This window comes from Haliotis cracherodii, unplaced genomic scaffold, assembly GCF_022045235.1.
Source record: "Haliotis cracherodii isolate W230 unplaced genomic scaffold, xgHalCrac1.p SCAF_5, whole genome shotgun sequence".
Classification (NCBI taxonomy): Eukaryota; Metazoa; Mollusca; class Gastropoda; order Lepetellida; family Haliotidae; genus Haliotis; species Haliotis cracherodii.
In genome coordinates, this window is record NW_027266308.1 from 49,313,768 (window position 1) to 49,327,755 (window position 13,988).

General features: G+C 40.2%; 1 protein-coding gene across 1 annotated transcript in view; it reads left to right on the top strand.

The window, feature by feature from the left end:
- The window catches only part of LOC139443369 (lutropin-choriogonadotropic hormone receptor-like), a 101,283-nt gene extending 87,543 nt beyond the window's left edge, over positions 1–13,740 (top strand). The window contains exons 5-9 of the mRNA XM_071224355.1: positions 1,522–1,611; positions 5,849–5,917; positions 8,189–8,257; positions 9,710–9,784; positions 11,327–13,740. Of these exons, the coding sequence (XP_071080456.1) occupies positions 1,522–1,611; positions 5,849–5,917; positions 8,189–8,257; positions 9,710–9,784; positions 11,327–13,670 (2,647 nt within the window). The 3' untranslated portion in view covers positions 13,671–13,740. The remainder of the gene's footprint in view (positions 1–1,521; positions 1,612–5,848; positions 5,918–8,188; positions 8,258–9,709; positions 9,785–11,326) is intronic.
- The last annotated feature ends 248 nt before the right edge of the window (positions 13,741–13,988 follow it).

The following is a 13,988-nucleotide window of genomic DNA, read 5'->3' on the forward strand; positions in this document are numbered from 1 at the left end:
TCAGGGAGATTTGACAGCAAGTCGCTACATGAATCAAATTCTTCAACCTCACCTTCTTTAAATCCTTCACAACGCTCCACCTCACACAGCTCGTGTCACGGTGGACTACCTTATAAAACCAATGCCGACATCAACGTCTTGCTCTGGCCATCGAGATCTCCAGATCTCAACCCAATGGAACACTTCTGGGATGAACTCGATCGACGTGTACGTCAACGTCAGAACACGCCGCACACACTCCCACAACTGGCCAACGCGTTACCAGTCTTTGCCGAGGAGATGCAGAGCCGTGATAGGAGTTCAGCGCAACCTTGTGGCCTTATGTGACATGACAATGAACGGTTTTCAATGCCGTTGTACAACGACAACATGTGACTATCCAGCTCTAAAATTTCATATTTGTATCTATGACATTAAATAAAATATATCGACTTTATTAGGTACAATACATTTACTAAAAATCTACCACTGTGTTTCTTTTTTGGAAGAGTGTATATAGTTCGGATGATATTTCGAAACTATTTTTCTTATTTCGTAATCATTTTACTTGACATGATATACTCAACTCAAGAGAATGAGGTTGTGTGAAATAATTTGATCTCGTCAGGTTGTAGTTCACTTGGTTCCAAGTCTTATTGTAACAGTTTGTCAATTGTCACTAATTATCGTTTCTTGAAAAAATCCTAGAAGCTACCAAAGATCTCACCATTTCCTCTAAATATGTTTCAATTCGTGTAATTGCTTTATAAGTGAATAGTTTGGGGGTATTCATTTGATTAATGTGCAGTTAATAAAATTGTATATTTGTATATAAGACATTTGCTCCAAACTGTGCAGGACTATATTATGGTGTATGCCATTGCCAGTGATTACCATGTACGTTTGGTGAAACGACACGTCTATCCTTTGCTGTGTGGTTTGGTAGGAACGAAGGTGGCCAGAGGTTACGGTTTGGTGTCAGGCTCTTATGACCAAACGTATCGAACAAGTGACTGCGTGGACATGTTGGCGTGCTCTGCTAAAATCGGTACCTTTTGCCTAGCCGCGTGTGTATGAAGGCTTGTCAGTCGACTTTGGACTGTATCATCTGTCTGGAATAGATAGGTTATTCACTTACTCCCACATACCGGTTTCTTAAGTCACTGCCGTTTCTTGTGGAGCAGGCAGTTTTATATGAAATATAATAAAAAAAACATTCTTTGAAGAACGGCTTAAAGAGATTTAACTGCAGAATTATACTTCTCGGAGTTTGACGGTTTTTCAAGTAAACTGTTAGTTAATCCATTTATGTTAAATAAAGCACCACGATTATGGAATAAAGGTTTTTGTTTAGTGTTTAACAGGCTCCTTTTCTCATGCTGAAAGTTGGAAAAACCAACGTGACTACCGTTTACCTTTGAACAAGTCTTATGTGTTGTTTTTCACACTCGCTCTGGTGGACATGTGGTAGTTCCGTTTCTCACGGCGTATGCATTTATGTTGTAAGATACTGTTACAGAATACGTTATTTTTATATTTCAGTAAAATAATGAAAAGCGGTTTGCAGGAAGTTCCTGACTTTTCCAGATTCAACACAAGTTCCAAAGATTCTAACGGAACAATGTATGAGATGTAAGTATGATTACACATAGCACATGTCAGTGAGGTTCTGTTCGATTCCCATAAAATACGTCAAACCATTCTCAGTGTCCTTTGCCGTGGTATAGCGAATAGTGCTTAATGTTCCATAAAATCATACTCACTCACTAACTCGAAAATCCGTGAAGAACCGGGATAGATTAGGTCTTCAGCAACCCATGCTTGCCATAGGAGGCGACTGTGCTTGTCATAAGAGGCGACTAACGGGATCGAGTGGTCAGGCTCCCTGACTTGGTTGATGCATGTCATCGTATCCCAATTGCGTGGATCGATGCTCATGATGTCAATTACTGGATTGTCTGGTCAAGACTCGAATATTTACAGATCACCGTCATATAGCTGGAATATTGCTAAGTGCAGCGTTAAACATCAAACAAACAAACAAAACACTCATTCACAAATAAGACATATTGTTTAGCTATTTATGACGTAACGTATTGTAATATAGGAAACCTCTACCGGTAAGAATTACATATTTGATCGGTAAGAATTACATTTTCTCTCGTATTAATGCACCAAACTTCCACGGCTTTGAACAAAAGAATAAACATGCCAACCTTGTCGTCTCAGGACATATAATGTCTAGATGGTATAAATCTCCGTTAATGTTAGCTAATACCACCAGGTTACAAAAGATGCCCAGAAGTAGGGTTATTTAGGGGACAAGTAATTACTTTACATCCAGTCCCGTCAGTGATCATTACATTTGTAAATATATCTGGTATGAGTGTCTGGCTTCTGAGACATCAAAGACGCGTGACATATTGGATAAATGAAGTTTTCTATCAATTTCGCTGTGTCTGATTTTTATAGCCCGTTCCTGTCATTTATTCTGCTAACAGATAAAGCAAAGTAAATGCCCTGTCAAAGATAGTGGAATCAGTGACAGATGCAGTTTACTACAATAGCAAAGCAATTATCCTATTATCTTTTCGCGGTAATTCTGAACCACTCGTAATCACGTTTGTCTATATTACCTAAATTTGATATCAAGACGCCTCGTTTTAAATGTTCAGGTGACACTTTAATTAAAGGTATACTTGTATCTACACTTAGACCTTCAGCTCTCCGGGTGGACGTTCTACCACTAGACCACGGAGGTGGTCCTACAATCCAGATAAGATATGTTGAGGCGTTATTGGTAGATAGACATGGGTAAAATACAGAGTTGACAAACGTTACAATTGACAGTTACTCTTCATGTATCTATGTTCAGTTAGGAACCGGTATTTTATCAACCAAGGATGCACGAGTTACATATGAGTAAGAGTTTTGTATAAAGTGTGAAATCAGTCTGTTTCGGGTCTTATATATTTATTAATTTCTGTTGGGGAAAAAATATTTGTGATAAGGCCTATACATGATCAAACCATTCCGAGAATAACACAATCTACATTGGATGTATGTAAATTAACAGGAAGATGACCCATGACAGTGTCATCTCAGTGGAACACAGCATATAAGCAAATCCATTTTCAGTGTTCAGTGTTGGACGGTTTGGAACAGATTATCTTCTCCGTCCAGTGTCCTTTAAGAAGGAAACGCCCACAATTTACCTCACCGGGAGTGAGTAGGTTGCGGTATCCTTTGACTGCCCTTTCGATTGAAGGGATGACCCTTGACATTAAGCTGGACGTCTGGCCCCTTAAACTCAGAACTCAGATTATGCTTCATTGTGTCAACTCAGAATGTTTCCATTTGCTATAAATACAAAACGTCGACACCTGTGAATAACCAGTCTCGATTATCCGACCAAACAGATTCCATTGTGCGAAAAAAGCAAATAAAGGTGAAACGTACATTTTACATGAATGTATGACTAAAAAATCAGTTATGACACATTAGAAAAATGTTAAAAATGCCAAGTCTTTCAGGATCTGCTTCTCAGACACCACAAGGTAGGAATATGAAACATTGACTCAATGTGTAGCAACTTGGTGTCTTAAGATTTTACAACACATAACTTTAAACCTACTTTCACTGTAGTTGGGGAACAACGGTGCATAACAAAGATGGTCCTTCGTCGGGGTACCAGGTCATAGATCCTGACTACTTGGTCCTGAATTTTGTCGGCACTTGAGTGGCTAGGCCTCTCTTTGAATGTTTGATGCATGGTTGTAAGCTTTACGAGAGTCACGTGTATTTCAGAAAATCTTTCTTACATCGAAAGCTAATATACCGCAAAAAATGTTTGTCTCGAAAATGAATGACGATGTCACTATAAATGTAGGTTTATCGATCTTTCCCGAAGCGAGTGTGATCAAGGTCCTTCTTGCAATATAGACGATTTCTAGATCTAGACGATTTCAAGAAAATCTGCTAAGAACTCCACAAAGCCAGACTTCAGTTCGAATGTGTGTCGAGTATCAATTTAGAAACAGTAAGATGTCACTTCACTGTGGTTCTGGAGAAGTAATTACAAATTACGGTACAAAAGCTTGGCTGCTTAAAATAATCCTCATTAAATCCCATTCAATTATTTATGTCTGTGTCTATTGTTAAGACATTAACAAGGATATACGTCATCCGCTGGCACTTCACACCCTGGCGTCGAGCGATAACAGTACATATACCATGTCCATATCAAAGATGTGTGTGGTATTCACAAAGTTACCATTCAGCCGACGGTGACGCTAAATAAATTATTTTTGATTGTCAAACTGTTTCGTTTCTCTTAACAATAACATGTTAGATGGCACATATATGTCAGAAAGTAACCAAAGCAGATGGATGCGAGGCAGTTTACGATTGATTTTTGCCGAAAAGGTTTGACCTTAACGCCTTGCACCTTTTACTACTTGTAACATTATTGATTTTCTTTTGAAGTGATGACATGAAACACTCTCCGTACTTTTATAGTTTTGCACATACGCATTCAGTATAGTCTGTTTTGTTTGTTTGTTGTTTAACGCCGCACTTAGCAATATTCCAGCTATATGACGACAGTGAGTAAATAATCGAGTCTGGACCAGACAATCCAGTGATTGACATCATGCGCATCGATCTACGCAATTAGGACATGATAACATAAACCAAGGCAGCGAGCCTGACCACCCGATCCCGTTAGTCGACTCTTTCGACAAGCAAAGGTTGCTGAAGACCAATTCTAACCCAAATCTTCAAGGATCTGATAACGTATGTAGAGCCTTTAAATTTACAGTGGGCATAGGTGTACTTAAATTCATTAGTGGGTGGAGCTGATGTGACCACGTGACACCTGTTTTGCTGTCACGAGTGAGGTATACATTTAATCAAGGATGACGTCGACAAAGTTGTCAACGTTTAGAGCATTCTTCTAGTCCCAGTGTTTAACAAAGGCCTAATGTTACAGACTGCCTCCGTTGTCTTGTGGTAAAGCGTCCGCCCTGAGAGCGGAAGGTCCGGGGTTCGATCCCCGGCCGCGTCATACCAAAAGACGTTTAAAGATGGTATTTGTTGTTACCCTGTCTGGCGCTCGGCATAAGGGGGCTAAAACAAGGACTGGTCGGCTTGGAGTCAGTATACTGTGTCTGAGTGGGGTATTCATGTTAAACTGCGGCATGGTATCCCAGTGTGCTAGCACTATAAATCGGCATCAGTCCGGACTAGTACAAGCAGACACACACACACACACACACGTGCATGCACGTCGCTATATAAGTGCAATAATCTTGGACGCAACGTTAAACGCAAATTTCACCTAACCTAATGTTACACGTTGTAGAATTAATGCACGTAGGCCATTTAGAACTACAGTTAAAGGGGCAATCATCGCAGGCAGAAGAGAGACACCCTCTCGCCACATGGCAAATCCATTTATCAGGAGGCTTCGATGCTAATAACGTTTCAATCAAACTAAATCGCTAAACTTATTATTTCATTAGATTTTAAATATGAGTGTTAAAACGTTGATTCATCACGCTAAATGCCCTGGTTCGATTCCCCTTTTGGATAGAATTTGTGAGTCCTGTTTATTGTTGGAATGTGGCTAAAAGCGGCGTTAAACCATACTCAGTCACTCTGACTGTGGCCTCGAGATGTTAACGTTGTATTCCCCTAGTCTACAACACTGCACATCGTGTAAAGATGTCCTTTATCCATGAAGAGGTCGACAATATCGAATGATGAAGCTGTTGAAAAGGTTAACATTGATGATAGTAGGACTCTCTGACAGACATGTCTGTTATGAAGACACATAGGTCTGGTGACAATATGTCTTGTTCTGTTTCAGAGATCTATCAACCAACAGAATAAAGTCTATACCAACACGCAGCTTTTCCAAAGTCAAGTCGTATGTTCTGTGAGTCAGTTTATCTTATCTGTGGCACGGATATATTTCTGTGTATAGATCGGGCCTACATGGCAACCCCTTATAAATCATTCTACCATGAATTTGAAATTTACTCGATTCTGATTGTCAATCAGAGGCTATTAAATCACAATAAACCCCCTCTGATTGAAACAGCTGGTTTGACGGCCGCATCGACGCGGAAGCTAATATTCATAGAATAGTACTATTTTCAGTCATTGTCGGTAGGCATATTTAAATAATTATATCTACAATTACAGGTTACAAAATGCACAGATGCGGTTACTACAATATTCAAAGGATGTGTGGCAATACATTTCATGCAGAAAGCACGATATAAATCTATCTTTTCATCCTTTGTTCACTACTTTATGTTGATTGTATGTCCTCATTTCCGATCTTACTTTTAGGATTCTGCTTAAAATATATAGACGTTAATGATGCTATTGTTTCAACTGTGTACATATCTTTCCGTTTTAGGCTTTACCGAATGCCTATCTAATTTCTGACTTTCTATGTTAAACTGGTACCCTACCACTAAGAATATTTCCAAATGTCCTATCTAAGTGTTTACATCCTCAAATGGGCTACTGGCTGTGTCAGTTGCTAAACGTTAATATGATGTGTTTGTTGGTGCACTATGTGCTCTTTTGTTTGACTAAGATACGAATACGTATCATTATATAAATATTGCATAAGACATGTATTCACGTAAAGAACAGTCCTGGCCATAACCCTGTAAAATAGTTTCGGAAAGGGTTCAGTTCTTCTCGAACAGTCTGACTTCACTTTTGGACATGCTGCCATACTGTCAAGGTCACACTGACGCATTGTTGGCTTAGAATTTTTTATTCACTCGATCTGGCTCAATTCCGGTATTATCTTTCGCCACGGCACAGGTAAGCTGCGATTAAAGAAATTGTTTCTGAAGCCCAAGGACAAGTCGAATGTTTGTAGAAAGAATAATGCTTTTGGAGATAAGCATTATTTGCTTTCAGATAAAGACATAATGTTTATCCACACTGTCAATACGAAAAGTTATCAAAGTTTTCTGTAACAATCTCTTTCTACCCATGCAGCCTCGCTGTGCAGTATTGCGTCTCTTGGACCAGAAACCTATGATCGCTTATTCAAATCTCTCATTATCCTTTTAGGTTTGTCAGCAGCATACCCGTGCTCGTTGCTTTCACCGAAGCGGTAAACGTCCAAGTCGTCTTCTAACTTTCCTCCCACGTTAAGTGTTATATAACTGAAATAAAGTTCAAAGTGGCTTAAAGCCAAACTCACTCGCGCAATCAGCCATACGACATACAAAACGTCACTCTGGAATGCCATGACGTCATGTTAGAGTGGATGCTAACCGTATGCGTAGATTTATCAACGATGTTACGTTTTTCACATGTGGGATAAGATACTTAACAAGAAAATTATCCAATCATTCGATCCGAGCATTTCGTGGAACAAGCAATGTACAAGCTAATTACAAATTGGTCAACTGGCGTCTCCAGGCGCCGAAACCTATCAGCTATGGATAACTGCGGGCTTGACGTGAGGGTCATCAATGGCGATTCTGTTGACAGGACCATGTTAATGACATGCAAATCGTATTTGATAAAGTTTTTCGAACCAATCAGATTGGGACAGACACTACAAATCGTTAATAAAATGGTAACACTATGAGCTAAGGGGCGGTCGGGTAGCCTAGTGGTTAAAGCGTTCGCTCGCCACGCCGAAGACCCGGGTTCGATTCCCGACATGGGTACAATGTGTAAAGCCCATTTCTGGTGTCCCCCGCCGTGATATTGCTGGAATATTGCTAAAAGCGGCGTAAAACCATATTCACTCACTCACTCACATTGAGCTAATGTATTTATGTTATCTCAGATACAACACAAACTTCATACGAAACTGTATGTTACATTGGTCTTTTCGACCTACGTGTTAAGCAGGCGTGTTTGGATGAACCAGTAACCGTCACCGCTCCACATTGTCTTGAATTATTTATTTATTGACCTTGTTCGTGATTAGATGTTTAATATGCACGAATATTGGTGTCGAGTAAACATAAAACGTCAGCGCCAGAGAATACTCATTGATGAAACGAGGTGTTCCCGAAAATGGTGAGCATGTTCCGCTGTACCAGTAGATCATGTCCGCCCGCCTTCAGATTGCAGCCGCGATGGCCTGTATCTCTCTGAAAACATACACGTACCATAACAAGACGTTGTTATATGGATTATATTTAGTGTTTTCTTCTTTCAGTCGACTTGAAAACAACGAGCTCGAAACAGTCGAGGACAATGCTTTTTCTGGAGCTCAGATCGCAAAACTGTAAGTCCACCAGGGATGGTATACATAAGTTGATATTAGCATATGCAGTGTGTTCTGTATTATTGTCATGTTACCACAGAAACAGATATATCACCCATTGTTGTGGGCGTATCACACAGTTACATTGTAAGAAGTTCCATTACTACTAAATGGAAACATAAAACAAAACATCTAGTGTGATCTGTTATATATATTCAATTGTTGCCTGTGTTATGGCAGTTGATCATTTACAGACTGTCGTGATGCAAGTATATATGTATTATAACATTTATGGATAGCAATTTCTTTTATTCTTTGTCACGACGTTTCAGGGCTACTTCTTGCTCCTTCATGCACAGTAGGTACTCAGAGTTAATATATATATAAAGTCATGATATGTTTACACAGCACAAGGTGAGATGAATGTTCAAAAATAACAATATAATGACGAAGCCGATGAGATAGGATTTATGTACAACGATAACAATAGTGTGACGACGTCAGTGGGATTAACAGGAGAGGATTTAATTAAGTACTCCGCAGGTGTAGTGATGACAAGGTGCTGGCTATTGTGACACAAGCAACAAGGTAATCAAGATGTCCATAGTGGTTGATTAAAGTGATTATACCACAGTGGAGTACACACTGGGTAGGTAGATACCTTGGTTAGTGGTTGGCTTCTTTCTTTTGATTTCGATGTTTTGTTGAAGTTTCCTCTTTTTCCAATGACTGATGTTGGTGTGGAGAATCTAGGTTTGTGACCAGGAAATATGGCGGTCAGGATTTTTTTATTAGATGTTCAAAATGGCAGATTTCATGTCAGAATTTTCTACAGAGACCTCATGTTCTTTATTCTGGTGGCTGTGGGGCGCTAAGTCTCTCCAATGTATTTGTGTCCACAAGTGCATGATATCTCATACACACATCCCCTGAAGTTTGGGGTGGACTGGCTGGGACCTTTACCGTGGGCGTGTAACATGTTTTTCAGTGTCCTGTCGGAAGTGAAAGTCACGCCCTTGTTGGCGGTTGGTATGCCTCGGTATGGGATACTGACGAGGATTGGCGATTGGATCTCTTGGATTTGGGAACGGGTTCTTTTTGCTGGGATTCTTGGGTTCCTTTATCGCTCTCAAAGAATAAAAGAAGTTGCTGTCCATAAAAGTGTCATATATTCATTTTCCTCCAACTTCTAATGCCAATCAAAGACTTTGTATTGGACATTCTGACTTCGGCGTTAAATACACATATAACATTTTTTTAAGATTTAGATGTAATTATAACAATGCCTTTAGTGATTTTGTAGTACATTAAACTACGGTTATAACGAACTCAAATGGACCACTAATTTTAGTTTGTTATAACCGTACTTCGTTATAAACATATATACAGCAACTGACTGGGACCAAAAAAACAGTTCGTTATAAGCGTGTTCGTTATAAACGTAGTTTACTGTATTCACATTATTGTTTCTAGGGAGTTCAGAAACAATCCGCACTTGTCCCACCTGGGGGAGAGGGCGTTCGTTGGCATCAGAGACCTGGTCTCACTGTAAGTACTTTATATATTAATATTACGTGAAAATCCTCACATTTCTCATCCAAGTGCTTAGTAAACAATTCAACAGTAATGTTTATCAAAGACTTGGTGAAAGAATTCTTTCAAGAACTCGTGATTTCACATGCAACAAAACAAGGTATCATTAGTTATTATACCATAGTACCATAAGGACTCGGTTTGTGAATCCATACGGACTTAACAGAAAGCATTGTTCTATATACCAAATGCCTTTGTGAAAATATTTATGTTCAACCATACTCAACTGACATTTGAGATCACATGTTCGATCATATCAGTATGTTTAAATACTCTATTACTTATTGTGTGAATCTATATCTGGCAACGTTTGATTTTGAAATTTGTTTTCTCGAAGATGGAAGTGATTCATGCAAGAAGTATAATTACACACGTTTCACTCAAACCCGTGATTTTATAGAAGATTCGTGATTTAAAGGGCAAATGGAAAAGAAATTGAAAGTATAAAGACACAGTCGACGTTTTCATAGATTGACGATACCCAGTGCCACAGTTTAAATATAAAATCAATTCAAGGATTACTCAGCTTCTTTCAGATAATGTCAGAAATGTTTGTCAATTGTAATTTTTTACTTTAAACAAGGTTAAAAATATATAAATATTTATTATACTAAACGACCGCCACTCACGTTAAATGGCAATCGTTCTTCGTGACTTTATAAAGAAGGTACTGTAGTTTATTGAAACACAAGAAATAGGAAGAACAAACTCTCTTGAAGAGAAAGAACCACAACATCATGGTTTTTACTGATATTTTCAGGCAAATACAAATGTGTTATGTTACATACAGCTAAGAGCCCTGAAAGTCAAAATATGGCCCCTGTTCTCGATCTGAAGACATCCCCTTACTGGTCACATGAAAACGACCAAATATCCGACCAATAAGAGCGTCGCTTGCCAGATCAGGAACGTGACATTCGAAATGCGTCATGCAACCTCGAAATGGTAAACACGGGGTATTCCGAACGACAGTTACGTGCTGTACGACTGATTCCGTCAAAATCTTCTCGCTACAGTGGGATAATCATCTGAAACGGAAGTGAATTTACATAGCCCGTGGGAAGTACTGCTGCACTGTCTCAGCCATCTATTATACATTCAAGAATTTTCTTTTGTTCAGTTTTAAAATTTTGAATCTTATCAGCATTTTTCAAAGCTTAGTCAGGAATGGAACTTTACAGTTTGAAACTAGTACCTTAAAGGTGCTTTCTGATAGCATGATATCGACTTCTTATTTGTCATTTTATTGGTTGGTCAAAGTTCGCGAAAGACTACCTGACGTGACCTGTAATGAGATATCCTCAGATCTTTGTGTAGCGGTTTCGAGAACTAAGATCTGATTTTAATGAAATGGCATTTAGTTATTTGAATAAAACAAGGCACAAATGATCTAAAAACACAAGATAATTGCAAATATCTGTCGAGAGTTGACAATGTAAGATTTTGATCTCGATAAAGTTGTCTTAAAGTTTCACAATGGAACCTATTTTTTTACAGAAACCTTTCCAAAACGAGTATTACCAACTTGCCGACGGAGGGCTTAGAGAACATTGAGGAGATTAACGTGGAGGATACGCCCACACTAAAGACGTTTCCTCCGGTCTTAACCTTTTCCAGTATGAAGGTGGCGAGACTGTACTACGCCCACCACTGCTGTGCCTTCCAGCATCCAGAAAAGCAGGATCCGGAGCTGTGGAGGAGAGTAAAGGAGTTCCAGGAGAAACTCAAGAAGGAGTGTTCCATGACACCTTCCTCCACTCCAGCCTGGCCATCCAGTTCCTCGTCTTCTCAGATCCCGCGTGATCTTGGTGCTGAGAAGAGAAGCAAAAGATTCGCGACAAATGATGGCTTCTGGGGCAGTATAGAGGATCTCAGTGATGATACACCCGACAATGACGGTTTCGGGTCTTTTGGTTTAGAAGACCCTTTCGGGAAGATTTTACCTGAAGGATCAACGGTGGCGTCAAGAACTACGAAGAAAAACGTGTTTTTGAAATTAGGATATTATGTTAATGTGACTCTCCCAGAAAATGAAACTATTCTCAAAGAGGTCCAGTGCGGGAATGTGTCCATCAATTACAGAAAGGTTTTATGTACTCCCCAGCCTAATGCCCTGAACCCGTGCGAAGATGTCATGGGATATGAATGGTTGCGTGTGTTTGTATGGTTTGTTCTCTTAGCAACGCTGTGTGGGAACGTCATAGTGATAATTGTGATAATTACTGGTAGGAGCAAGATGACTGTCCCGAAGTTCCTCATGTGTAATTTATCATTTGCTGACTTCATCATGGGGCTCTACCTGCTCCTTCTTGCCTCAATAGACGCGCACTCTTTGGGTGAATACTTCAACCACGCGGTTTACTGGCAGAACGACGGAGGGTGTCAAGTGGCAGGATTCCTTACCGTGTTTTCAAGCGAGTTGTCGGTGTTCGTCCTAATGGTGATCACTATGGAGAGATGGTACGCCATCAGCTATGCCATCCACCTCACGAAGAGACTACGACTGAGACAGGCGTCCTGCCTGATGGTTTGCGGATGGATGTACGCTGTGATCATGGCTTCGCTCCCCCTCCTAGGAGTCAGCAGCTACGGGACCGTCAGCATTTGCCTTCCAATGCAGGTGGAAGGAGTACTGGACAAGAGCTACATCTTCTCCATCTTGCTCTTAAATGGAACGGCCTTTATTGTTATTTGTGGGTGTTACGTTAGCATGTACTTCAAGGTTAAAGACAGTGACTCGGCAGCACGAAGTAATGATGCTACAATTGCCAAGAGGATGTCTCTACTTGTGTTCACAAATTTTGCTTGTTGGGCACCAATAGCCTTCTTTGGATTAACTGCGGGGGCAGGATTCCCTCTGATCGACATTACTAAATCAAAAATATTACTAGTGTTCTTTTACCCTCTAAATTCTTGTGCTAATCCGTTTTTGTATGTTATATTAACCAAACAATTCAGAAAGGATGTGTTCATTCTGTTGGGCAGATACGGCATATGCACTGAACGTGCTAACCAATACAAAGGTACTTATATGAGCAGATCCATGTCTCAGTCGAAGAATAACGGTCTCGTCCTTCATAATGTCCAACATCCATCCAGCATGTCAATGTTATCTCATCTAACGCAGAGTCACAAGGGGTCGAAGATGTCTCTGAATGGAAGTACGCCCAAAGCCACGCCTCAGAGTACCCCTGCTACAACACCCGTGATTACACCCAAGGTGTCACCTATCTCGTCTGGTGGGGCAAGTCCAAATACCTACAGTTCTCCAGTGTTACTGTCGCCAGGAGATAAGCCTAAAGAGAGGAAGCTCAGCACTGTTCCTGAGACATCTCAAATTCTTGACGATTTTGATGGTCAGGATTTCAATACAGAGGTCCCAGAGGTGTATACCGAATTCGTTGATGATGATGACAACATCCAAGGCGAGAAGCGTGTCAGAAGCGCTAGTGAATATGTAATTCTTTATCCGGCCAATCAACGAGACGCCAGACGTCGTAGTGGTAGATTGTCATGTGACAAACAGTCAAGCCTGGACACAAACCTGAGTAGTAATACAGAGACATCTTTCCTGAGTGATTCGTCTTACGCCCGACAAGATAGTACCGACGGAGAAGCTGTCAAACTGTACTGTAGTGAAAAACGACCTTCAAGCTTAGAGGATAAAAACAAAATAATCTGGCACAAAGTCGAAGCTGATCAGAACTCTCTTTACAATAGACAAAACACGGAAAACTGTCGGCGGAGCAATAAGCTAGAACATAGTTCCCATGTAGAGGAGGACGAATATGTGAGTGATGAGGATCAGACAGAAGCTGACCTAACACAGTCATTGTTGTGATCGGTCTCCCGCCCTTCACTGAGCAGCTTGGGTGTTAGATGTCGTAGAAGTCGTTTTACGTCTCACTCAGTAACGGCATGGTTAAATGCTCTAGTCAAGTGATGTGGGTTTCAGATTTATGTTGCAGTTATTTCTTTGATCAGGTACCAAAGGCGAATTCAGTTGTCCTTAACTCAAAATGTGGTACAGTGTTAACGTTTTTGCGATTTGTTTTCGGTCAGGTCCCTGTGGCAGACTGTTTATCGGGCCCACCTTATTAAACCTTATCATTCATCGGATTTTGCGAGGGCGCATTAACATGCATGTACGAAGCATTAA